General features: G+C 56.6%; 1 protein-coding gene across 3 annotated transcripts; it reads left to right on the top strand.

Moving 5' to 3' along the window:
* The first annotated feature begins 343 nt into the window (after positions 1–343).
* On the top strand, positions 344–24671 carry A4GALT (alpha 1,4-galactosyltransferase (P1PK blood group)). 3 transcript variants are annotated; one of them, XM_080662791.1, is made up of 4 exons: positions 344–404; positions 21136–21276; positions 22815–23917; positions 24535–24647. In XM_080662791.1, the coding sequence occupies exons 3-4, from the start codon at positions 22860–22862 to the stop codon at positions 24608–24610; spliced, it is 1134 nt and encodes a 377-aa protein (XP_080518917.1). In that variant the 5' UTR covers positions 344–404; positions 21136–21276; positions 22815–22859; the 3' UTR covers positions 24611–24647. The 3 variants fall into 3 exon arrangements, with proteins under 3 accessions (XP_080518917.1, XP_080518919.1, XP_080518918.1); XM_080662793.1 differs by having other exon boundaries at positions 22815–24671; XM_080662792.1 differs by lacking the exons at positions 344–404; positions 21136–21276 and adding an exon at positions 22604–22665.
* The last annotated feature ends 490 nt before the right edge of the window (positions 24672–25161 follow it).

Below are 25161 nucleotides of genomic sequence, written 5' to 3'. Positions count from 1 at the left end.
CGCCAGCGTCCCGGAAGCCGTGCGGGCAGGGGCGCAGGTGGGCCTGGGGAGTTAACGGATGTACCCCAAGCGGAGACGCCAGGCGCGCCAAGCCTCCAACGTGGACACGGCCCCTGCCCAGCTGCACCGCTCTGAGCCTCCGTTTCCTCAGCTGTTAAACGGGGAGGATGGGGTTATGCACCCGCAGAGCAGGCGGCTGGAGGCACGGAGCGCTCCCAGCCTCTGGCCTGCGGGCCGGTGCCGGTCCAGCCCCGCGCGCGCCGGGGCGCGGGGACCCAGCGGGGGCGGCGGGCGGGCGGGGCGGGGCGGGGCGGCTCTGACCACGCCCCGGGCCGGCGGGGCGGCGCTCGGCCGGCGGGGCTCCGGGCAGTCTTGTCCGCCGCCGGCCGCCGCGGGAGCCGAAGGTACGGGGGCCGCGCGGAGGGTGCGCGGCCGGGGGTCCGGACGCCGGCCTGGGTGCGCCCGGCCCAGGTGGGGAGGGACGGGGAGGGCTCGGCCGCTGCCCGGCCACCTGCTCCGGGGGACACGGGAGTGCGCACCGACTGGGCGCGGAGGGCCCCCTCGGCCGCTGCCGCCTCCACCCCACTGCGCCCCGAAGTTCAGCGCGGCGCGCGGCTGGACCGGGAGCCCCAGCCCTTCTGCGGAGCGCGCCCCGCCCCGAGCCCTCGGGCAGCCCCACACGGCCGGGGACCGCGGTGGGAGAGGGGCCGGGGGGCGAGGGGCCGGGGTCCCAGCGCGGGCCCCGCCCGCCCAACGGGCCGACCTGGGTGAGCTGCGCCGCGGTGTCTGAGGGCGCAGGCGGTCGCGGGAGGCCTGGCCCCTCGGTGCTCGCCCCCGACCCCCATAAGTGTGGCCGGGAGCGGCTGCTGGGGCGGGAGATGCTGCGGGGAAGGAACGGCCCTTCAGGTGGGGGACCGGCCCGGGTAGGAGCTGGGACGTCGGGAAGTCAGGCCTCAGCGCTGCCTCTCCGACCCGGATCCGCGGGGACCCTTCCTTCCGGCGACTTCTCTCCCTACCTGCCTCCAGAGGGGAGGTCGAGGGGACTGGGAGCTGGGATGTGCGCGCGGAGGTCCGGTCTCCGTCTCGGAGTCCACCCCTCTGCACTGCTGGGGAGTGCCCTGGCCTCAGTTTCCCCATCTGACCCCTGGGGGTGGCAGTTCCCACCGCCTTGCCAGACTCAGCTGAGCCTCTGGCTCCGAGAGGGTTAAAAGCCACCTCCCTGGCGCCCACGGCTCTCAGGAGGACTCTCATCTCCCCCAGGTACTGAACGATCGCCCCCCCCCCCCCCCCCGCAGTCACCGAAAGCCTCTTACCCTCACTCACAAAACGCCCTGGAGCACCTGGGCGACCCTGTTCTCTCCTCCCTTTAGTCACCTCCTCCCAAAGAAGGGGACCATCCTGCCCCGGTGACAAAGCAGGGCCCAGGCTGGCCAGGACTGCACCCCTCCATGCTCAAGCCTGCACTCGGGGTTCCCACTGCTGAGATCCCCCAAGAGGGAGCCCGATCAGGCCCAAATACAAAGGGAAAGACGGGGCGAGTCCAGAGGGAACCCTCGATGCTGTTCTTTTCCTCTTGTGCCTGGGCGCCTGGCCCTGCTTGTCTGCCGGGACATCTCAGGATCAGAGGACCAACTCCCAAATGAAACTTCTTTTTTAATATATTTTTATTGATTTCAGAGAAGAAGGGAGAGGGAGAGATAGAAACATCAACGATGAGAGAGAACCACTGATCGGCTGCCTCCTGCACGCCCCCTACTGGGGATCGAGCCCCCAACTCAGGCATGTGCCCGGACCAGAATCAAACCCGGGACCCTTCAGTCCACAGTCTGACGCTCTATCCACTGAGCCACACCAGCTAGGGCCCCAATGAAACTTCTTAAAAACGTGTTTTGTTTCCCCGTACCCCTCGAAGCCTTCTAGCTACCTGGGTTAGCGGGGTTGTGCCGGAGGGGTGTGTGAGGGACCCAGCCCCCTGTGTGGCAGGGTCTGCAGAGTCTCTCACGTTACTTGCAACATCAGGAGCTTGGGACCCAGCTCACCAACATCAGCCCTGCCCAGCAGCTCTGCTCCAAGCACCCAGGCCTCAGAGGATGTAAGTCCCCCCCCCCCACCAAGGTCTGTGTTGGGACCAGACGGGTGAGAGGAGGTGGCTGCCTGGGACATTTGCCGCCAGTCTGAGAGAAGGGGCGGATGAGAAAGGGAAACATGGCCCTAGCCGGTTTGGCTCAGTGGATAGAGCATCGGCCTGCAGACTGGAAGGTTCCGGGTTCGATTCTGGTCCAGGGCACATGCCCGGGTTGCGGGTGGGATCCCCAGTAGGGGGTGTGGAGGAGGAAGCCGATCAGTGATTCTCTCTCAACATTGATGTTTATCTCTCTCTCTCTCTCTCTCTCTCTCTCTCTCTCTCTCTCTCCCTCTCCCTTCCTCTCTGAAATCAATAAAAATATATTTTTTTTTTAAAAAAAGGAAGCTTGAAACAGCTCTTCCCCCCCCCTCCCTCCCCCCAGCTGCTGCCCCTCTGGGGTCTGTCTCCTGCGGGCCGGGTGGGCTACGCTTGGGAACCGTCCACGGAGCTCTGCCCTGTGTCTCTGGAATGCACTTCCTCCTAACACGGTGCTGCTGTGCCCAGCCCAGCCATCATATGTGCTCAAAGGAATTAAGAAAAGAAGCAGGAAGACACACTCCATATTTGCATCACTCAGAGATAATATTGTTACAGTTTGCCCCTTTTGCCAGACACTTTTTGACATATTTGAATATCTTGGCTCTATAAATGTTTCAAACTCCTCCCCGCTCTCAACATGGTTTTTTTATATTTTTCAGCACTCACATATTGTTACATCATATCCAGTTAATGGGTCGCTGACATGTGGTGTTTTTATAGTTGGTGCTTGCACTGAGTGTATGTGTAAGTGCATATGCTGCTGGCTGTCTCGGCGTCCAGGGCCTAGGAGCTAGGAGGGCTGCACCAGAGCAGCTGGCTCTCGGGAGGCACCGGGCTTCGGGGTGGGGAGAGTGTGCGTCTCGTTACTTCCTAGGAACGAAGTTCTGCAAAGGGTATGCAAGACCCTGATCTCGGGGTGTTCACTGTTCACTTGCTGGGGCTCATCAGTGAGGTCCTTGCCCCTTGTCTCCCTGGCCAGCAGCTTCCCCAGGTTGTGGTTTAGCTTTTATTTTGTTTTACGTGATCTGTGTGTGTGCTTTGTGACAAAGGAGACATTTGTGAGCTGATGGGAAAGAGCCAAAAGGGGTCAGCTGAGAAGGAGGGCAGGTGCACAGACCGAGGTCCCAGGAGATGCGGGGAGGTGGGAGGGGTCTGGCCTTGGTCTGGAGGGACCTGAGCTGGTGAGGACAGGAGGCGGGAGCTGGGAGCACACCTTATGAATTGGCTGGGAGGACACCTTATGAATTGGGGGCTGGGAGTTCACCTTATGAATTGGGGGCTGGGAGTTCACCTTATGAATTGGCTGGGAGGACACCTTATGAATTGGGGGCTGGGAGGACACCTCATGAATTGGGGGCTGGGAGCACACCTCATGAATTGGGGGCTGGGAGGACACCTCATGAATGGGGGGCTGGGAGTTTACCTTATGAATGGGGGGCTGGGAGAACACCTTATGAATTGGGGGCTGGGAGCACACCTTATGAATGGGGGGCTGGGAGGACACCTTATGAATGGGGGCTGGGAGGACACCTTATGAATGGGGGCTGGGAGGACACCTTATGAATGGGGGCTGGGAGTTTACCTTATGAATGGGGGCTGTGGGAGGACACCTTATGAATGGGGGCTGGGAGGACACCTTATGAAATGGCTTTGATCTTCCTAGCGAGGAGGCGGAAAGCGTCAGAGAGAGAGGGTTCTGGAACTGAGTCCCAGCTCCCTGTGCTGTTTGCTGGCCCCGTCCCTCGAGCCCTCCCTGCTGCCCTGGGAAACAGCAGGTGTTATCCCCTTTGACAGGTTCCCGGAGGGAGAGGGAGGGGGAGCGCCTCGTTCAGGGCCAGTCAGCTGATGAGTGGCAGGGCTGGTGCCCTTGAGAACCCTTCCTCTGGCCTCCATGCCTGGTGGCTATCGGGACGCACACCTGCCTCCCCCTGTCTGCAGCTGGGTGAGCCTGTCCCTTCCTCTCCTTCTGCCTTTGTCTTCTTTCTGGACAGACCCCCGTGGGTGCAGGGGCTTCCAGCAGAAGCCGAGTGGACCCCAGGACTAGGAGGGCCCCCTTCCTTCCCAGGCGGGCGCCCGCACACCCTCTCTGTGCCCACTCTCGCCCACCGGTAGCTCCAGAAGCCACACAGCCTTCTGCAGCCACACCTGTGCAAAGTCTGAGCTGGCGAACACGGAGCCCGGGGGACAGGCACCGGCACCGGGGGGAAGCAGGAAGGGGTCTCCCTTCTGAGAACTGGCTGGATTCGAAAGAGCAGGAGCCATTGGCCTGGCTGTGGACACGGCGGGGAGAGGGCCCCCACCTCCAGGTGTCTCTCGGCTTCATTTGCTCCCTCCCACGGTCTCCAGGCAACCCCTGGAGTGGAGGGCAGGCTTCCACCAGCTGAGCCCCAGCCAGGTGCCGGACACTTGGTTGCCTGGTCTCGTTGAACCCTCCCAGCCACCCTGTGCTGTTCTTCCCATTTTAGAGACGAGAAAGCTGAGACTCAGAGTCAAGCGCCCTTCTTGGTCTCAGTGAGACTTGGGCCCCTGGCCCCCGTGCGGTCCCCGGGAACTAGGCTGGGTCACAGGCAGACCCCTCTGCCCTGGCAAAGGGGGTTTGAATCCCAGCGGCGCCTCGGTTTCCTCGGGACCGTTGGGACAATTAAGCACGTTGACCAGTGGCGGGGCCAGGAAGCCCTTAAGAAACACGTTGTTGCTGAAACTGGTTTGGCTCAGTGGATAGAGCGTCGGCCTGCGGACTGAAAGGTCCCGGGTTCGATTCCGGTCAAGGGCATGTACCTTGGTTGCAGGCACATCCTCAGTGGGAGGTGTGCAGGAGGCAGCTGATCGATGTTTCTCTCTCATCGATGTTTCTAGCTCTCTATCCCTCTCCCTTCCTCTCTGTGAAATATCAATAAAATATATTTAAAAAAAAAAGAAAAAGAAAAAGAAACATGTTGTTGTTGGATCATGTAGCTCCACGCCTACCGGGGAGCTTTCCATGTGTGTTAACTCGGCCACCTGCCTCCCGCCCGGGATGAGAGGATGGGGCACCCAACCCTGGAGAGAACGTGGACTTTTTGTTGTTGGTGTTAATCCTAACCTTCTTTCTGGACAGACCCCCATGTCTAGATATTTTCCCATTGATTTTGAGAGAGTGGAAGGGAGAGGGAGAGACAGAGAGAAACATCGATGTGAGAGAGACACATCAATTGGTTGCCTCCTGCATGCACCCTGATCAGGGCCAGGGAACCTGTAACCAAGGTACGTGTCCTTGACCAGAATGGAACCCTGGACCCTTCAGTCCATGGGCCGACGCTCTGTCTACTGAGCCAAACCGGCCAGGGCGAGAACGTGGACTTTTTAAAACCTTCCTGGATCTGCACGTAAAGTTCGTGATCTGCATCTAAACCTTCAGTTGCACTTCCTTTGCCTCAGGAGCTTCTTCCAGGAAGCAGGTGACGAAGGTGTGCTCAGAACGGACGTGGCGTGAGGCACTCACCACGGTGTTGGCCACAAAAGCAAAGCGGTGGCGGCACATTTCCGACCGTCGAGACGGGAATAGGTGACGTGAAGTCTGGCACTGCCCCGTGAGTGGGGGAGGGGGACACAAAGCCCCGGGAACCAGGGCTCGCGCGGGTTTGTTGACGGGGAGGGCAGAGCCTTCGTTTTCCAGCAGCTTTCCTCAGGTCTGACTCGCACCTGGACAGTGGCTGCGTCTTAGCAAACGCGCCCAGTTGTGCAACCCCAGCACCTGTTTGAGAACACAGGGGCCCCGAATCTTTGTATATTTATCCATTCATTAGTCACTCGCTCATTCATTCATCCTCGCCTCAGGATATTTTCCCATTGATTCTTAGAGAGAGTGGAAGAGAGACGGAAAGACAGAGAGAAACATCAATGAGAGAGAAACACATGGATGGGTTGCCTTCTGCACGAGCCCCGACCAGGGCCCGGGCCAGGGAGGAGCCTGCAGCTCTATCCACGGAGCCAAACCGGCGAGGGCGCCAGCATCTTTTTATTTATTTATTTTTAAAATATATTTTACTGATTTTTTACAGAGAGGAAGGGAGAGGGATAGAGAGATAGAAACATCGATCAGCTGCCTCCTGCACACCTCCCACTGGGGATGTGCCCGCAACCAAGGTACATGCCCTTGACCGGAATCGAACCCGGGACCCTTTAGTCCGCAGGCCGACGCTCTATCCACTGAGCCAAACCAGTTAGGGCGGCCAGCATCTTTTTAAATGAAACATAAGCCAGCCCTAACTGGTTTGGCTCCGTGGATAGAGCGTCAGCCTGTGGACTGAGAGGTCCCAGATTCGATTCCGGTCAAGGGCATGTACCTTGGTTGCGGGCACATCCCCAGTGGGAGGTGTGCAGGAGGCAGCTGATCGATGTTTCTCTCTCATCAATGTTTCTAACTCTCTATCCCTCTCCCTTCCTCTCTGTGAAATATCAATAAAATATATTTAAAAAAAAAAAAAAGATGAAGAGCGGAGCAAGGGGTGTCCCGCGGGGTGGTGCCTGCCCCCCGCACACACACGCACCTTCTTTTAAGGCTGTGGCTAAAGCTGGTGTACTCACGTTGTGCACATACAGACAAGACTCCCAGGTACGAAGACAGCGAAAGCCGCCCATCGCCCTTTCAGCCAGGAGGAAACGGCCTGGCATTTTAGTGGATTCTGGGCAAACAGCAACTCTTCTGACCTCTCTGGTTCGGAGGCCGCGGGCAGAGGGAGGGACGCTGGGAGGGGGACCCTGCACGTTGCCGACGCGTAGAATTCCAAGAAGCTGGTGGCTCTGAGCCGGAGGAGCGTGGTTTTCCTTTCACGGCTTCACCCTCGTTGTCAGAGGCATTGAGAGTATCAGGACGGTTTTCCTTCCTCCCCCGTCGCTCGGGCATCGGGTGCCCACCGTGTGCCAGGCCCTCCCCAAGTCAGCGTCATTTACAGTCTTAGGCTGGGCGGGCAGCCTCGGGCTCAGCGGCCGCGTTCCTCTGCTGCCTGTTCACTCCAAGGCCAGACTCACCCTGGTCATTCCCATCAGGACCCACCCCCGCCGCTTCAGGGTCTGCCACGGTCTGTGGGTGAGGCCCAGGGTGTGGGGGGCGTGCTGCTCACTCACCCACTCATTTTTTTAAAAATATACTTTTATTGATCTCAGAGAGGAAGGGAAGGGAGAGAGAGATAGGAACATCAATGATGAGAGAGAATCATCAATGGGCTGCCTCCTGCACGGCCCTCTACTGGGGATCGGGCATGTGCCCTTGACCAGACTCGAACCTGGGACCCTCCGGTCCGCAGGCCGCTGCTCTATCCACTGAGCCACACCGGCCAGGGATCACACGCTCCTACCTTACCGTGTGCCAGTGTGTGCAGCACGGGGGCCCCAGTCCACAGCCTTGGTGGGAGCTGTGCTGCAATCCAGGTGGCTCCCTGGAGGTGGCTGCTCTGCTCACATAGGTCAGGAGAGACTCGCGGAGAAGGGGGGTCTGAGACTTGGGAGCAGACACACCCTGCCTCTCGCAGACTAGCCACGCTCTGGGAAGGTCCCTTTCCTCTGCACCTTGGTCTCCTCGTTTGTAAAGCGGGGCTGCAGTGGTAGCGGTGTGGCCGGCCAGGTCGCCTGCCGCGGGCTTGGTTCTTGGCAGATGGCAAGCTCTTCCTCTGGACTGTGGTTGGAGGGTCCTGGGCGGGGGCGGGGGGGTGGCGGGGAGGAGAGGGGTATTGGGAAGAGGAAAGAGCTTATTGCAAAAACCTGCAATTCCCAGAGCCTGGTGGTCTGAGCAGCGAAGCAGAGGTCAGGGTGGCTGGTCTGGAAGCCGGGGGCCGGGGGCGGGCCGGGGCCGAGGGGAAGTGCCCACGAGGCCTCAGCATTGTGGGCTGAGGCAGGAAGCCAGGGGGGCGGCTGGGGTGGTGAGACAGAGACAGAGACAGGGAGAGACCTGAGCCGGGGGGGAGTGCGCTGGGGCCGTGGCTGGTGGAGAGGGAGAGGTGGGGGGATCTGGGTGACGAGGGGCCTCCCCCACCCCCCACCCTGCGCCTTGCTCTCTGGTTTGTCACAGGGGCCTCATGACTGCTTTCTTGTTGCCACGTGTCCTCTGCGGTCGAGTCTCAGATGCAGCCAGGCAGGAAAGATCTCTACGATCTAAGTCACACTGTAGCCTTTCCTCCTCAGGGTCTCCCAGCGGCACCTCCTCCCAGTCAGAGAGGCAAGTCCTTCCAGTGGCCCCAGGGCCCCCAAGGCCCAGCCTCCCCGTTCTCTCTCTTCCCTCCTCTCCCGTATCCCCCTGCCCTGCCTTGCTCACCCAGCTGTTCCATCAACACCTTCTGGGCACATGGCCCCAGGGCCTTTGCACTCACTGTCCCCTCCCTGGACACTTTCCCTCAGGCACCCCCGAGGTTTGCACAAATGTCAGCTTTTCAGAGAGACTATCCCTAACTGTATAAAGCCCCACTCCGCCCCCCCCCCCACAGCCTCCCTGCCCAGTTTCCCTGCTGCCTTTTTCTCCGTAGCACGTCTCACCACCTGAGATATTTACTTGTTCCTGTTCTCCCACCACAATGTCAGCTCCATGAAGGAAGCCAAAGACTCTGTCCGATTGGTTCACTGCTGTGTGTTTTTCCAGACCTTGGCGTGGGGCCGGCACGTAGTAGGTGCTCAAGCATTTGTTGCATGAATGATCGAGGTGCGGGAGTGATGCCAAGGGCGTGAGCAGTTTCTTTCCAAGATGATGCTTTATATCAGGTCGAGCAAGGATGCTCTTACCCGTGCGTGGCCGTCCCTCTGGCCTCGGCATCTGTCTGTGCCCTTGGCCCGGCCCCCGGGGCAGGTGGCCCTGAGGTACCCTGTCCAAAGATGCCAGTGATGACTGCCTCTGGCGGGATGGACAGAACCGGTGCCAGAGAGCAGATCCGGAAAGTCTTTCTAGAGGAGTCCGTAGGCATTGTCCTTCCCAAGCTCCTCATGTTACAGATGAAGAACTTGAGGCTCAGAATGGGGGGCCGAGGGGGGCGGGGGTCAGACTCCCAAGGTCACAGAGCAAGTGTGGACAGATAGAATCCAGGCCCCTAGCTCAGGCAGGATCCAGTTAGCAAGACTGTTCACAATAAGAACAGCCTCCTTTGCAACGGAGATGGCCATGTGGACACACTCACATCCCATTTGTAGGGCAGAACCTCAAGTGACTAGTCAGCACTGAAATAAGAAATTGTTTTGTAAAATAAAATTTTAAAAAAGAGCCTGGTCAGTGTGGCTCAGAGGTTGAGCATCTACCTATGAACCAGGAGGTCACTGGTTTGATTCCGATCAGGGCACATGCCCGGGTTGCAGGCTCAATCCCCAGTAGGGGGCGTGCCGGAGGCAGCCGATCCTTGATTCTCATCATTGATGTTTCTATCGCTCCCTCTCCCTTCCTTTCTGCAAACAATAAAAATATATATATTTTTTAATGAATACCCCATATTGGCAATGCTGTGCATCTGTGTTTGGGGGTGGGGTGGCCCTCTCTTTTGCTGCCCATTATTTTTTGCTTTAATGCCTACGGTAAAACAGGAGTAGGCCAGGCAGCCTGGGAACTTGCTCCCCCGGGGAGTGAACCGGGGACTCCTGGTTCAGGCCAGAATGTCCAGGTGCCTCTGTGGTGGCATTTCATTGGCTAAACACGTTTTTATCTGATCTGGAGTTTTCCCTGCTAGAACGCCTCTGGGATCTGGGCACAGGAATCTCCGCTCCACTGGCCACCTTGGCACGCCAGGAGGTCCTGGTGTGTGTGTGTGTGTGCACATGCCCAGAGCAAGCGGGTGGGAGTCGGGGCTCACAGTGACCTACTGCTTCCTGAACTCAGCCTGAAGCTCAGCGAGGGTGATGTCATGCTGACCCCAAGAAGCCCACCCCAGGCAGCGGATGTCAGTCCAGCCTCCAGGGCAGAGCTGGAGTGAGCAGGGGAGGGGATGGCCTCGGGGGAGGGAAGAGGGTCTGAGACCGGGCAGGCGGAGCTGGGTGCAAATCCCGGTCACTCGCTGGGCAGGTCGGGAAGGTCTTGGGGCCAGTGAATACGCAGGTGCTTTCATACGGAGGTCCAAGGCAGCGGCGTTATTTGTAGCCTCAGACAGCGAGGCAGGACAAACCAGTGACACAGCTGTAACCCGCATCGCTCACGGTTTCCAGGTTGCCAAAGGACTCCCCTGGGTCCGTGACCACAGTTGATCCTGGCTTTGTCACTTACTGATTCGTTTAGAAAATAGGTATGTGAGCTGTAGGTTTGGCTCAGTGGATAGAGCGTCGACCCACGAACTGAAGGGTCCCGGGTTCGATTCCAGTCAAGGGCATGTACCTCGGTTTGCAGGCTCCATCCCCAGGCCTGGTCGGGGCATGTGCAGGAAGCAACCAGTCAATGTGTCCCTCTCACATTGATGTTTCTCTCTCTCTCTCCCCCCCCTCCCTTCCACTTTCTCTAAAAATCAATAGGAAAATATCCTCAGGTGAGGATTGACAAAGTGTGTGCGTGTGTGCGTGTGTGTGTGTGTGTGTGTGTGTGTGTGTGTGTGTGTGTGGTGCGCGCACACGTGTGCTGGGGTCTGTGCTGGCCACATGGACTCGACAGTGAGTAAAATCAGTCTTGGTCCCCGCCAGCTGACACTGTGTCCCGGCTATCAGCGTGTCACTGTGTGTAGTCAGTCCCCTCAGGAAAGACCTTGAGGGTGGTTTCTAATCGTTTGCAATTGCAAACAAATCTGTGACCTGTACAAATATCACTTCTCTGTAGGCTAAGGTCACAGAGCAGGATTGCGTGACGAAGGGCAACTGCATGTAACCTTGACAGATGGGGTTCACGCCGCCCTCCCCGCCGGAGCGGTACAGAAGCTGCCCACCAGCCGTGTGTGCGGTCCTGCCCCCGCCCCGTGAGGTCCTGCCCCCGCCCCGTGGGGAGAAGTGTCCAGGTTCTGGCCCTTGGCCAGCCCCACCGGGCGAGATGCTATCTGAGTGTCCATTTGCATTTCTTCCTCTCACAAAGAGATCCTCAGTCTTGCTTGCGGGTTTCAGGGTCATGTCTGACATAGGGAGTTTTCCCTGCTGGCATTTTTGGGGGGAGGACGAGGAGAAGTTTGTTTTTTCAAGGAGTCAAGTTTATTCATGTTTTCTTTCATGGCTTCTGGATTTCATACATAATTCAGAAATCATTGCCAACTCTAAGGTTATAAAGGAATTTACCCATGTTTTGTTCTAAAGTTTTATGGGTTTTCATTGGGATTTTATCCTGGGGCGTGTTCTGAGGTATGAACTTGGCTGTGCTTTTTTGGGGGGGAATATGAACGGAGCTTCTAATTTTATTTTTTAAAATCTTCATTGCTGAGAGTATTACATATGTCCCCCCTTTTCCCCCATTGACCCCCCTCTAGGCCACCCCGCCCCAGGCCTTCACCACCCCATTGTCTGTGTCCATGAGTTATGTTTATATGCATACAAGGTCTTTGGTTGATTGCCTCCCACCCACCCTCCCCCCTCCTTCCCTCTGAGGAACTCAGCTTGTTCTTGTTCCCACTAGAACAAGCATGTCAAACTCAAAGGCTAACACGGGCTAAATAAACAAGGTTTAATTTCATATGGGTTGCAAAAAAACAAAAGCTTCAATTTTCATAGACACGTAGGTTTATTTTAATAGAGACATGTTGAATACAAAGGGCTGAAATAAGTGAGTAATCGTTAACATAAAATATTAGGACATTTTAATAAAAATCAATATTTTTTTCTTGAACATTAACTTATCAGACACTGAATAACTGCACAAATTAATAAGCGTAACACAAATAAACCTATTTTTCTTGTTCTCGGAAAGCGAACTATTTCCTGTTGCGCACGCCAAACAAGTCAGTCCAAGACTAATGACATGCCCTGGCTGGTTTGGCTCAGTGGATAGAGCATCAGCCTGGGGCCTGAAGGGTCCCGGGTCCTGTTGCAGTCAAGGGCACATGCCCGGGTTGTGGGCTTGATCCCCAGTAGGGGGTGTGCAGGAGGAAGCCAGTCAATGATTCTTTCTCATCATTGATGTTTCTATCTCTCTCTCCCTCTCCCTTCCTCTCTGAAATCAATAAAAATCTATTTTTTTAAAAAAAGGACTGCCCTAGCCGGTGTGGCTCAGTGGATAGAGCACCGGCCTGTGGACTGAAGGGTCCCAGGTTCGATTCCGGTCAAGGGCATGTACCTTGGTTGCGGGCAGATCCCCAGTAGGGGGTGTGCAGGAGGCAGCTGATCGATGTTTCTCTCTCATCGATGTTTCTAACTCTCTATCCCTCTCCCTTCCTCTCTGTAAAAAATCAATAAAATATATTTTTTTAAAAAAAGGACTAATGACATGGCTGCTAAAATATTTGCTGCTGGTATTAGTGGAGAGAAATGGTGCGTCTGCATGTAAGGCGCGTAAGGGAAATGAACGCAGCACAATTGTAGTCATCAGTCATTAGTGAATGTTGTTGTTCGTTATTAATAATTATGTGTAGCAGGATAGTCTAAACATCAAGCTACGAAATTTTTATTAAAACGTCGCTGATACACCTCTATATCGGCTGGGCCGCCAACTCGGGCCGCGCGTTTGACACGCTCGCCCTAGAAGCTGCTCCAGCTGCCAACATCTGTGAAAAGCTCCGTCTGCTTTACGGAGGGGAGACGCTGCCTTGCTGGCTGTGCTCGGACCACGTGACGTGTGTGATTTCCTTTGTTTTGCCGCCCTGTTTGGCGGCTCCTGTGACGATGTTGTTTTAATTATTGAAGCTGTGTAGGACGTTTCGCAACCTAAAAGGCCAGTCCTTCCTCGTTTGGGCCTCCTTCTCAGACTTGTCCTGTGCGTTCTTGCTTGTTTACTTTTCTGTATGAGCTCTCGGATCAATACATGGCATTCCAGGATCACACACGGTTTATACAGTGGCTTAGAGAAAAGCGGCATCTTTGTGAAGCTGAGTCATCAGTCCTGAAACCATGGTTTGTCTTTCCACGCGTTCAAGTTTTATTTTGTGCCTTTCGGGACTTTTCATACGTGCTCGCCGATTTTGAACATCTTTTGTTAAGTTGAACGCTGAGTACTGGAGTGATAGTTGTCATGACTCGGGTCTTCTCTTTCATTCCAACTTCTGCTTCCACCTCCTTGTTTATATTTAAGCGTGTGTGTGTGTGTGTGTGTGTGTGTGTGTGTGTGTTACCACGTTTCAGCATTCTTTTTTTTTTAATGTGTTTTTATTGATTTCAGAGAAGAAGGGAGAGAGAGAAACATTCATGATGAGAGAGAATCATTGATTGACTGCCTCCTGCGTGCCCCCTACTGGGGATCGAGCCCCCAACCCCTGCATGTGCCCTTGACCAGAATCAAACCCGGGACCCTTCAGTCCGCAGGCTGACGCTCTATCCACTGAGCCAAACCAGCCAGGGCAGCTTTGATATTTTATTCTTTTAACATGCCACTGAATTTTATTCGCTGTGTTATATTTAGGGTTATTACAATAATATTCATAAGTGGTATTGTAGGGTACCTTATGAACTCTTTTTCGGGTTTCCATATCTGTTACACTTCAAAAGTGTTTTGAAGTTTTCTCTCATATTTTGCTGTTGGACACTGTAAAAAACATTGTGTTTCTGTCATTTAAGAGTTTGCTAGAAATTTTCTCTAAAAATATCTTGCTCTGGTGCTTTTTAAAAATGTTTTTATTGATTTTATAGAGGGAGAGAGAGAGAGAGAGAGAGAGAGAGAGAGAGAGAGAGAGAGAGATGCATCAGCTGCCTCCTGCACGCCCCTGACTGGGGATTGACGCTGCAACCCGGGCATGTGCCCTGACCAGGAATAGAACCAGCGGCCTCCTGGTGCAGGGAATGAGGCCCAACCCACTTAGCCACACCAGTCAGGGCTGGCGCTTTTGGTCTTAATGCTCTTTTATCATTCTCTTTCTTGTGTGAAAGTTGGTCTGTCTCTAGATGATCTATCTCTTCCAGGAACAGTCTTGATTTATGATATTTGTCTAGAAATTATTTTTTTCAGGTTTTAAATTTTATTTGCAAAGTACTATCCTGATTAAAGTGTTTTCCTCTCCTTCTTTGGCTGCTTTCCCAGGCGGCATTTCTTAGTTCGCTTCCCTCCCCACCCCCTTGTTTTCTTAATTAGGTTTAATGGTGGTTTATATATTTTACTGAACTTTTCCCCAAAGAGCCAGCTTTTTGCCATATTTCTTAGGAGGTTTATCTGTTTTTCAAATTTATTTCTGCTTTCATCTTTACTAATGCTTCCCTCATTCTTTCTGTTCACTTTATGACTCTTTTTTTTCTAATATTTTTATCTGTTGTAATTATTACATGTGTTGGAAACTGTAAACATCTCTCTGCCTGCGGCAGCTGCATCCCTTAGATTAAGATTCATGCTGTTTTGATTGTCATTATTTTATGGAAATCCTACAAATTCAGTTTGTATTTCTCTTTTGTTTTGAGAATTGTCCAAGAGAGGTGTGTGTTGTCCCCCCCCCCCCCAATTTCTAGACTTTTAAATTAATTTCTAGTCATCCTGCCTTGTGATCATAAAATAATCTGTATTTTTTTGTATGTTCTTGAGGTTTTCAGTTTTCATGAATGTTCTATCAGCTCTTAAAAAGAACGTACATCATCTATTATTAGCATAGAGAGTTTGATAGGTTGTTGTACTTTACTGATTATTTTACTGAGGTCTTTTGAACTCGTCTTTATGTTTGATCTACTTTATGTTCCTTGGGCTGAGAGGTGAATTAAAATCTCCTGCCCCCACTGCTGGCCTGATCGCCCCAAATTGCCCCCCTCTGCCGGCCTGCGTGTTCTGTTGGTCTGTCCTAGTACTCTGCGCCGTCTCCCTGACCATGGCTGCTGTGTTGTCCGGTGCCTTGTCAGCTGTCCCATTTTGGCATTATAAATGGCCCTTCTTTGGTTCCCTTAGTGATGTTTGGCTTGAATCCTCCTTGTCTGACGTTAAGATTATGGCCCTAGATTTTTAAGAAAATGTCTTAAAATTGATTTCGAGAAAGAGGAAGAGAGAGAGAGACGTGTGCATTCCTTGGTTGATTCTTGTCTGTGCCCTGCCCTGGGATCGAACCCACAACCTTGGCGTAGTGGGACGACGCTCTGACCATGGAGCAACCCAGCCAGGGCCGCTTTGTTTTTGTTTGTATTTGTCTTTACGCCTTTGCTCATCCTCTTACTTTTAACCGTTCTGAATCGCTTGGTTTGACGGTTGTCTCTTGAATGCAGGATAAAGTTGGGTTTTGCTTGGGATCTTAACGGAAAAAACTTTCCTCAAGATCAGTGAGTTAAACCTATCTACTTATTGACGTGGCAGGTGTATCCGGTCTTCTTCCCGGCACCGTGTGCGTGCGTGCACATGTACATGTCTCTGTGCACGTGGGAAGGCTGTATTCCTTATTCTTTCAAGTGTGGTCTGTTCTCTTCACTTTTGAAAATACTATAGCCCTTCTGATACTCAGGAAAGCTTGTATTTTGGTTCTAGTGGTTACCATTATATTTATGTGTATATAATACTAGTGGCCTGGGGCACGAAATTTGTACACAGGGCAGGGGTGTCCCTCAGCCCAGCCTGCACCCTCTCCAATCTGGGACCTCTCGGGGGATGTCTGACTGCAATCCGGGACCGCTGGCTCCTAACTGCTCACCTGTCTGCCTGCCAGCCTGATCGCCTCCAACTGCCCCCCCTGCTGGCCTGATCGCCCCAAATTGCCCCCCTCTGCCGGCCTGCTTGCCCCCAACTGCCCCCCCTGCTGGCCTGATCACCACCAACTGCCCCCACCAGCCTGATAGCCCCTAACCGCCTCTGCCTCGGCCCCGCCACCATGGCTTTGTCTGGAAGGACGTCCGGAAGGTCTCCCAGTCTAATTAGCATATTACCCTTTTATTAGTATAGATTCCTAGTTTTTTCTTTCTACACTATCTATTGCTTCTCTTCTGTGAGCAATACCGCTTTTTAAATATGTTTTTATTGACTTTTAGAGAGAGAGGAAGAGAGAGATAGAAACATCAATGATGAGAAAGAATCATTGACCGACTGCCTCCTGCACGCCCCCCACCGGGGACCGAGCCCACAATCCAGCATGTGCCCTGACCGGGAATCAAACCGTGACCTCCTGGTTCACAGGTCGGCGCTCAGCCACGAAGCCACACCCGCTGGGCCATAGTGTCCCTTTTCGATTCATGAAAGTTTCCCTGAATTACAGTTGTAAATATTTCTTCTGTTCAGTTGTTTGAGCTTTCTTCTTTATGCCGAGCTGGCATGGCTCAGCGGTTGAGCATCGACCTATGAACCAGGAGGTCACGCTTTGATTCCCGGTCAGAGCGCATGCCCGAGTTGAGGGGTTGATCCCCAGTGAGGGGCGTGCAGGAGGCAGCCAATCAATGATCCTCTCTCATCATTGATGTTTCTATCTCTCTCTCCCTCTCCCTTCCTCTCTGAAATCAATAAAAATATTTTTGAAAGAGTTTTCTTCTTTAGAAACTCCAGTTATACCATCATTGCATCTCCCATCTGTCTGTTTTTCTTCTTGAATTCTTTGATCTCCTTGACTATTGCCTCTCGATTTTTGTTCAGTTTTCCTATTGTAATCTCTACTATTTTCTGTTCCTCTTTGTATGGCGTGCACTCGCCCTTATATTTCTTGCAGCGTGGTCTTCACTTCTAAAATGCGTTTGTCTTTTTCTTTCCATTCTTTCCTGAGGTCTGTCCATTCTCGCACGTCGTCCTCATGTCTCACGTTACCTATCCGTTTCTTCTCCACTTGTATTCCTGCCCTTTGGTCCTCCTTCAGGTTTGTGTTTCTTTTTTAATTCATGTTGTAATTATGGATTAGAATTTTTATTTGTGGTGTGCCAATTTTTTTTTTCTGTATTTGAATTGGTTGAATTTCCCTGGATCCGCTATCAACAGGAAGTCTTGGTGGGAACTGGGAGAGAGGTTTCCCTGATGAAAGGCTCCTTCCTCTGTTTTTATGGGAATGAATTTAAAAGGTGGCCCTTTAAAAAAAAAAAAAAGGAAAAGGAAAAAAGAAAAAAGGAATAAATAAAAGATGGCCCTCTGGACCCACTCCCCTTTTGGCCTCTCAGAACCCCACCTGGTTCAGGAGGCAGGCTGCCCTGGCCGGTGTGGCTCAGTGGGTAGAGCCCCAGGCCTGAAGGGCCCCGGGTTTGATTCCCGTCAAGGGCACATACCTTGGTTGTGGGCTCAATCACTGGCGCTGGTTGGGGTGCGTGTGGGAGGCAACCAATCGATGTGTCTCTCTCGCATTGAGGTTTCTCTCTCTCTCCTGCTCCCTCTCCCTTCCCCTCTGAAATCAATAAAAATATATGTTACTGAACACAGAGGACGCCACTGTCTCCTCTGCGCCTGCGACCCCAGCCCCAGCCGTGCCGGGACACAAGGAATCCCGGTGTCCTCCCCGGTGCTCACTCCTGCCGGCAGGGGTGAGGCATTTGTCTTCCTGGCAGGGCGAGCACCTTCCTTGGGGGGCACTTGTTCCCCGGGGGGAACTGTCCTTGGCTGGAGGGAGGCCCACCCAGTTCAGGCCCCCATCCTGGGAACAGCCCCCGTCCAGGGGGTCAGGGTGGGAAACCGACATCTGAAGGCCGGGGCGCCAGGGCTCCCGTGGGACCAGCTCTTCTCCGGCAGGTCCTGGGTCCCCGCCCCCCACCCCCCCCAAGGCCTTGCAGGTGGCTCTCCACGTCACAGCCCACGGGGGACAGGCCTGTGACTGGGCCCTGGCGGGAGCTCCGGCAATGTGACCGAGAGTGATGGACACAGAGGGGGCGCTCTGCAGAGGGGACCCTTAAAGCCGAGACACCCCCCCTCCCCACCCGCCACCCAAGACGTCCGCGCCCAGCGGGTGAGGCCGCAAACCTCAGACCCCAGGTCAGACCCAGGCTCCGCTCACGACTCCTTGTCGGCCCCTGGCGGGACCTGGGGACGCGCTCCTCCGTCCTCGGCTGTGATTGAGAACAAAGCTTCCTTCTTTTTCTTTTTAAAAAATATATCTTTATGGATTTCAGAGAGGAAGGGAGAGGGAGAGGGAGAAAGCAACATGTGTCCTGACCGGGAATGGAACCCTGACCTCCTGGCTCATAGGTCAATGCTCAACCACTGAGCCACGCCGGCCGGGCCACAGCCTCCTTCTTCATGAGGCGGCCCGAGGCACCGGGGACACAGAGGGGCGCAGGGGGCGACCAGTGGCCTCCTGCCCTGTCCTGACCCCGGCACCTGTGGATGCGACCTGTTTGGGGAAAGAAAGGGTCTTTGCAGCTGGTGCGTTAAAGATCAGGACCGAGCCCTAACCGGGTTGGCTCAGTGGATAGAGCATCAGCCTGCGGACTGAAAGGTCCCAGGTTCGATTCCGGTCAAGGGCATGTACTGTGGTTGCGGGCACATCCCCAGTAGGGGGCGTGCAGGAGGCAGCTGATTGATGTCTCTCTCATCGATGTTTCTAACTTTCTATCCCTCTCTCTTCTTCTCTGTAAAAAAAATCAATAAAATACATTAAAAAAAAAAAAAAAAAAAAGATCAGGACCGAGCCCATCGCCCAGGTGGGCCATGCACCAGAGACAGAGGAGGGGAGGCGGGGACACGGAGAGCCGCGTGGAGACAGAGGCCGGGCCGGAGGGACGCGGTATGCGCTCAGGAGCCGGGGGCCCCCAGACACAGGAAGTGGCAGGAGCCCTCTCCCCTCCCCGCGAGCCGAGAGGGAACAGGGCCCGCCCACACCTTGACCTCAGGCGTGGGTCCTGCGATGGGGAAACAGGCGCCTGAGTTAGCCCCAGACCAGCCCGGAAGCTAACCCCGAGCCCGCCAGGGCCTGGTCCCTGCGCCGGCATGGTTTTCCGGTTGAGACTTCTGAGATGTCTGCCTCCTGCTGCCTCGCAGAAGCCCCCGAGGGCACGGGACAGCCGAGGGGGGACAGGAGGGGCTCCCTGAGCTGCCCCAGGTTCCTGTGCAGCCACCACCTCCGCTGCTGTGGGGCCTTGGCTGCGTCCCTTCCCTTCCCTGGGCCTCTGTCCCCATTCGAACATCGGGATCCCTGGCGTTCAGCACCCAGCCTGGGGTTCGGGATGGCCCGGGTCTGACCAACCCTGTGACTCTTCTGCGGGGGCCTGGTCAGCCCGCGCTGGGCGGGAGCCGGGAGCCCAGAGAGGGTCAGAGGGGGCGTGCCCCACTGCGGAGCCAGAGCTGGGTGTGGGCCACGAGAGGTGCCAGGTGCCCGGCAGGGGACCTTTCCAATGGACCCCTGATGCCGATGCCCCCGAGGTGGGAGGCCAGGGGGGTCTGGCCAGGCCCGTGCCCTCTGTCTCCACCAGCCATCCCTTCTCACTCCCACTTCCTGCCTGAGAAAGATGGGGTGAGGGTGACGACGGGAGCCACAGGGATGCCCCACAGTGAACTGCTAACTGGACTACCTCCCGGTGCGGGGCTGAAGGGGGAGGCGGGAGGGGGCGGTGGCAGCGATGTGCCAGGCTTGTTTGACAAGGGCCAGGACTTCGGCCGCAGCTGCCAGCCCATCCAGGGGGCCAGGAGCGTGCTTGGGGCCTGAGGTCACACGGGTATTGGGCTGTGGCCAACTTGGCCCATGCACGGTTTCTATTCCTGGGTCCTGGGCTCCGGCACCAAATACGGTGCTGCCTGCCTCTGGCACCCTCGGCTGTGGCAGGCCTGGCTCCCGTGGCACAGCCTGCCTCCCCTAAAGGCCCGGTGCTTGCCCCACACCGTGGCAGAGCCCCATCCCCCAGGGCCCCCGGGCCGCCAAGCAGCCAGGGCCTCACTCCATCCCTCTGTCTGTCCGTCCACTCCTCAGATGGTTCACGTTGGGTTAAGAAGACTCAGGACCAGAATAGCCTCTCTCCCTGCAGGGGAAGCCAGGGCAGGAAGCACAAGGCTCTTGGTTTACATCAGGGCTCTGCCATTCAGGAGCCGGTGCCGGGGGGCGGGGGGGGGGGGGGGCGGGTCCAGGCAGCTCACCCGACCTCTGACCCCCAGTCTCCTCACTCACATGCTCACTGGTTCATTTGGTCACTCACTGATGTGCTAACTCACTGACCACTCGCTCACTCATTAATCCACTCATTGATCACCCATTGATCCACTCACTCGTTGATGCTCCGTCCACTCACTTCTCACCTGTGCACAATATTCATTGACCCCGTGGGGTTATGTTCCAAATAAATAACCAACACAAGCAAGTACAAAAAGCACAGGATGTTAGCCTACGTCCCGGGGAGAACAGACCCCAGCAGGAGGCTCTGAAGTGATGGCGGAGTTGGCATTTTAGGGAAGGTGACTTCTGAGGGAGGTGAGGGAACAGCTATGGGGAACAGTGTTCCAAGCAGAAGGAACAGCAGCTGCAGAGGCCCTGAGGCGGCGCATGGGGGATGGGTTTGGGAAAGAGCAAGGAGGCCTGGTGTGGCTGGGGCAGAGCAGACGATGGGGAGAGAAGTGGGGGATGCGGTCAGGGAGTGGGGGACACACGGGACCCGGTGGACCGCCCACATCTCAGGGTCTGAACAGAGGAATGACTGGCCGCCACGTCCTTTCAGTGTCCCTCTGGCAGCTGAGTGAGTGAGTCAGTGAGTGAGCGAATGGATGAGACGGTCATTTTCCTGTGTGACTATGCACGGGGCATGGGGCACGGAGCCGGGCTCGGGGGAGAGAAGGTGTGCAGGCCCAGTGGCACTTAGGGAGGTCCATCTGGGCAACTCCCTTCTCATCCAGAGCCATCTTCCCGGGAAGCCACCTTCTCTGGATTCTGCGGGCCTTTGGCTGCATTTCCACCTCATCTCGTTTATTATCCTCGGCTCTTTGCCAGAGGTCTCCCCCAGGCTGAGCGCCCCTCCAGGGTAGGTCTGCACCTCACTGTTCCCTTCCCCCTGGGGCCGAGCGAGTGCGAGAATCAATGAACATAGGAGCCCGCGCCCACCTCACTGTCCCTCATCTTTTGCAGATGGATTTGCGGGCGCCGAGAGCGGGTGGAAGGGCCGTGTTCGCCTTGGCAGAGGAGGCTGATCGCTGAGCCAGGGCGTGTCGACAGGAGGCTGCCAGGCTGCCCGGATCCCCGCCTCACCACCATGGGCCGCCCAGGCTGGTCAGTTCCAGCTCTTGATGTCATCGCGGTTCCCTGCCCGGGGCCCTGGGGGAGGGCCGGCCCATTGCTCACATCCTAGGCTCCTGGCACCGCTCTCGGGCCATGAGACCCAACTGTCCTGGGAGGGGCTGTCTCCGGCCCCCTGGGGTCCCCAGACTGTGTCTGGTCCCTCCACCCCTTCCAGCCCAAGTTTCCAAGCCTCTAAAGTAGAAATGATGCAACTGCCCCCTGGGGTTGCTAAGAGCCAGGGGGGTGTGGCTTTGTCTCTGTGCACTCAGCAGGCCCCGAGGAAATGGTGGCCGGTTCTGCTAACAGGGAGCGGAGTCCAGGCCCGTGAGCTCGGAACCCCCCACCCCAGCGCCAGGCACGGTGTGCATTGGCTGCGCTGACTCACTCCCAGGCAGGATGGCGCAGTGGTGAGAGCACAGACTCTGGAGCCAGGTGGCCAGGGTTCAGACCCAGTCCTGCCACTTGCTGGCTGTGGGATTCTGCGTGAGTTATCAGACTGCTCTGTGCCTCCGTTTTCTCACCTGTAAAGTGGGGTGATGATTGCCACCCGATAGGGTAGCGTTAGGACTTAATGAGTGAATATATGTTCGATGCTGAGGAGGTCGCCTGGCATGCGCAGGCAATATTTATTGAATATGTGAGTGAATGAATGAATACATACATACACCCCGTTCGTGGGTGCTAGTGTTCCTGTCTTGCAGGTGGGAAGGTTGAGGCTCAGACAGCTGAGTGACTTGCCCCAGGTCTCTCCGCTGCTTCAGACAGACTCGGGGTCACCTGCATCCCAGGCATTCACAGTCCCACCCTTGGGGATGAGGCCCAAGCCTATCTTGTTCCTCCCAGCCACCTGCAGGGCACCCAGGAATGTTCCTGGCTGCTGGCCCAGTGGGCGCTACCCAGAGAGTGAGGGCCCAAGGTCAGCAGTGCCAGCAAACTCCCCTGGCCCTTCTTCTCCAGACCTGTGTCCAGAGAAAGCACCACCCAGGGCCGGGCTGGGGAAGCCAGGGGCCCAGGACACCCCGCGTGTCTGAGCCCGGGGCCTCAGGACCTGGCGAGCATCCCCGTGTGCCTACAGGTCACCCGTCCTGCCCGTGAGCGAGCTTGCATGCCAGCGCCAGGCCTGCTTTGCAGAGCTGAGGGGTCCGGGCACCGGGCCTCCCATCACAGGCTGCCAGCCTAGCATGCCGAGGGGCCAGGCAGGGCCGGGCAGAGAGGCCTGTGGCAAAGGCTTGACTTCTGACCACTCCTGCGCCTGCCAAACCCTGGCCTGGCCACTGATGGCCACAGGTTGTAGGTGGCACTGGCCCAGTGCTCGGGGAGCTCCCCGATGTGTCACAGCGTGAAAGGGACCAGCCCTCAGTCCACGGCCACCGCGCCCAGGTGAGGAAGGAGAGGAGCAATGAGCCGCTGGCAGCCCTGTGGGCTCCGGAAGCCAGAGTTGGCCTTGGCGTTGGCCGCTGTGTGTAGGAAGCGTGTTCTTGGGTCAGGGATGCCAGCAGCCCGTCCGAATGTGGTGTCCTCTCTTGCAGACCATCCAGTTCCTGCTGGAGGCTCCTGGCGGCACCGGGGAGACCATGTCCAGGCCCCCGGACTACCTGCTGGGGCTGCTCCGGGGTGCCCCGAGCCAGCGGGGCTGCACCCTGTTCCTCATCAGCTTCAATTTCATGTGCTTGGTCTCCGTCATGATCTACTGGCACATCATGGGGGAGCCCGGGAGCCCAGCACAGTTCTCTAACCTGCCTGCCGACATCCCCTGCCCCCAGCTGGAGCCCCCCAAGCAGCCCTCCGGCACCCCGCCTCCGGGCAACATCTTCTTCCTGGAGACCTCAGACCGGACCAACCCCAACTTCCTGTTCATGTGCTCGGTGGAGTCGGCCGCCCGGGCGCACCCCGAGTCGCAGGTGGCGGTGCTGATGAAGGGGCTGCGCGGCCGCAACGCCTCCCTGCCGCGGCACCTGGGCCTCTCGCTGCTGCGCTGCTTCCCCAACGTGCGGGTGCTGCCACTGGACCTGCACGAGCTGTTCCGGGCCACGCCGCTGGCCGCCTGGCACGCGGCCATGCCAGGGCGCTGGGAGCCCTACCCGCTGCCCGTGCTGTCCGACGCCGCCAGGCTGGCGCTCATGTGGAAGTTCGGCGGCATCTACCTGGACACGGACTTCATCGTCCTCAAGAACCTGCGGAACCTGACCAACACGCTGGGCACCCAGTCCCGCTACGTCCTCAACGGCGCCTTCCTGGCTTTCGAGCGCCACCATGAGTTCGTGGCGCTGTGCATGCGGGACTTCGTGGCCCACTACAACGGCTGGATCTGGGGCCACCAGGGCCCGCAGCTCCTCACGCGGGTCTTCAAGAAGTGGTGCTCCATCCGCAGCCTGGGCGAGAGCCACGCGTGCCGCGGCGTGCGCGCCCTGCCCTGCGAGGCCTTCTACCCCATCCCCTGGCAGGACTGGAAGAAGTACTTCGAGGAGATCAGCCCCGAGGAGCTGCCCCGGCTGCTCAATGCCACCTACGCCGTCCACGTGTGGAACAAGAAGAGCCAGGGCACGCGCTTCGAGGCCACGTCCCGGGCGCTGCTGGCCCAGCTGCACGCCCGCTACTGCCCCACGACGCACGAGGCCATGAAGATGTACTTGTGAGGGGCCTGCCAGGCCGCCTCCCCACGCCCAGCATCCGGCTGGAGAAGGGCCCCCAGCCTCCCTTCCTGGGGGCGGGGATGAGATGAGGGATGAAGGGCAGGGAACTAGGTGTTATTGCAGGACTTGCTGCAAGCCCTGGGGTGTGCTCCCTCCAAGCCAGCGTGAGGCTGGTGGGACACCCCTCAGCCGGATTGCTGTCTCAGGGTAGAAGCGACAAGTGGTGGGGAAGGGCCCCCAGCCAGAATCAGCTGGAGTGAGCGGGGTGCGGGGTACACCCCAGGCCTACTGGACAGCACGTGGGCACATGAACATCACAGCATCATCCTCCAGGGAAGACAGGCCATTTGGGCCCAGGTGCCCGTCAGGGGAGCAGCCTCAGGGGAGTCCAGGGAAAGGGGAGAGGGAGGCGGGCCTGAGGGGAAGGGAGAGGAGGCCGAGTCGGAGAGCAGTGTGCACACCCAGCCTCCCTAGCCTGAGCCTGAGCCCCGGGCGGCGCTCTGTTCCTTCCTGGTTTTGTGTTTTTGTTGTCAGAGAGGCTGAGGCTGGCAGAGGGGGCCTGGGGAGCATTTGGGGGGAGGCCCTGCCGGCCGCCCATCCTTGATTCTTTCCACAGATGCTGCGAGGGTGACAGCTGCCCACTCCAGGGGCATGGGCGTGTGGAGTATTTTTGGCTCGGGAAAAGCATTTGAAAGGAAACACTCCCACCCTGCTGGTCATAAACACAGGCAACTAATAAATATAACAAAAGTGATCGCCAACAGCTAGTGCTTTGTGGTCGCTGAAACACACTCGCTCGAAGGGCCCTTCGACTCCTTCCGCAGATGGAGAAGCGCAGGGCGGGAGGAGACTTCCCTGAGGTCATGCAACCTGCCTGGATCGGAGGCCTGCGCCAGAGGGAAATCTGCTCCGGGAGGGCGGAAGGGCGCGGCCGCGCTGCTGGGCGTAGAGAAAGCTGGCCGGTAGCTCCCGCGGGACTCGGGGTGCTGCCAGGAACTCTGGGTCTCTGCGTGATGCTCTTTGCCAGCGGAGCGGGGAGTGTTCAGAGGCCTCTGGGTTCTGCCTGCAGACTCTTGGGCAGCCTGGTAAGGTGGTGAGCTCCCTGGCTCTAGGGGTATTCAAGAACAGGTGATGCTTTTGATGCAAACAGTGGATTACATGTCAGTTATTTCTCCAACCACAACATTTCACCTGTCTTAATTTTCTTTAGAATAAGCAGATTTTACTTTAATTACACACACAC

The sequence above is a fragment of the Plecotus auritus genome, assembly GCF_963455305.1.
Source record: "Plecotus auritus genome assembly, chromosome: 3".
Lineage (NCBI taxonomy): Eukaryota > Metazoa > Chordata > Mammalia > Chiroptera > Vespertilionidae > Plecotus > Plecotus auritus.
This window is presented reverse-complemented; position numbering and strand designations above follow the sequence as displayed.

Bases quoted from the DNA above. Each gene is read 5' to 3' on its own strand.
- A4GALT (XM_080662791.1), top strand. From the start codon at position 22,860: ATGTCCAGGCCCCCGGACTACCTGCTGGGGCTGCTCCGGGGTGCCCCG. The intron at 23,918-24,534 runs GTGAGGGGCCTG...TTCTTTCCACAG, and splicing joins GAGGCCATGAAGATGTACTT to ATGCTGCGAGGGTGACAGCT.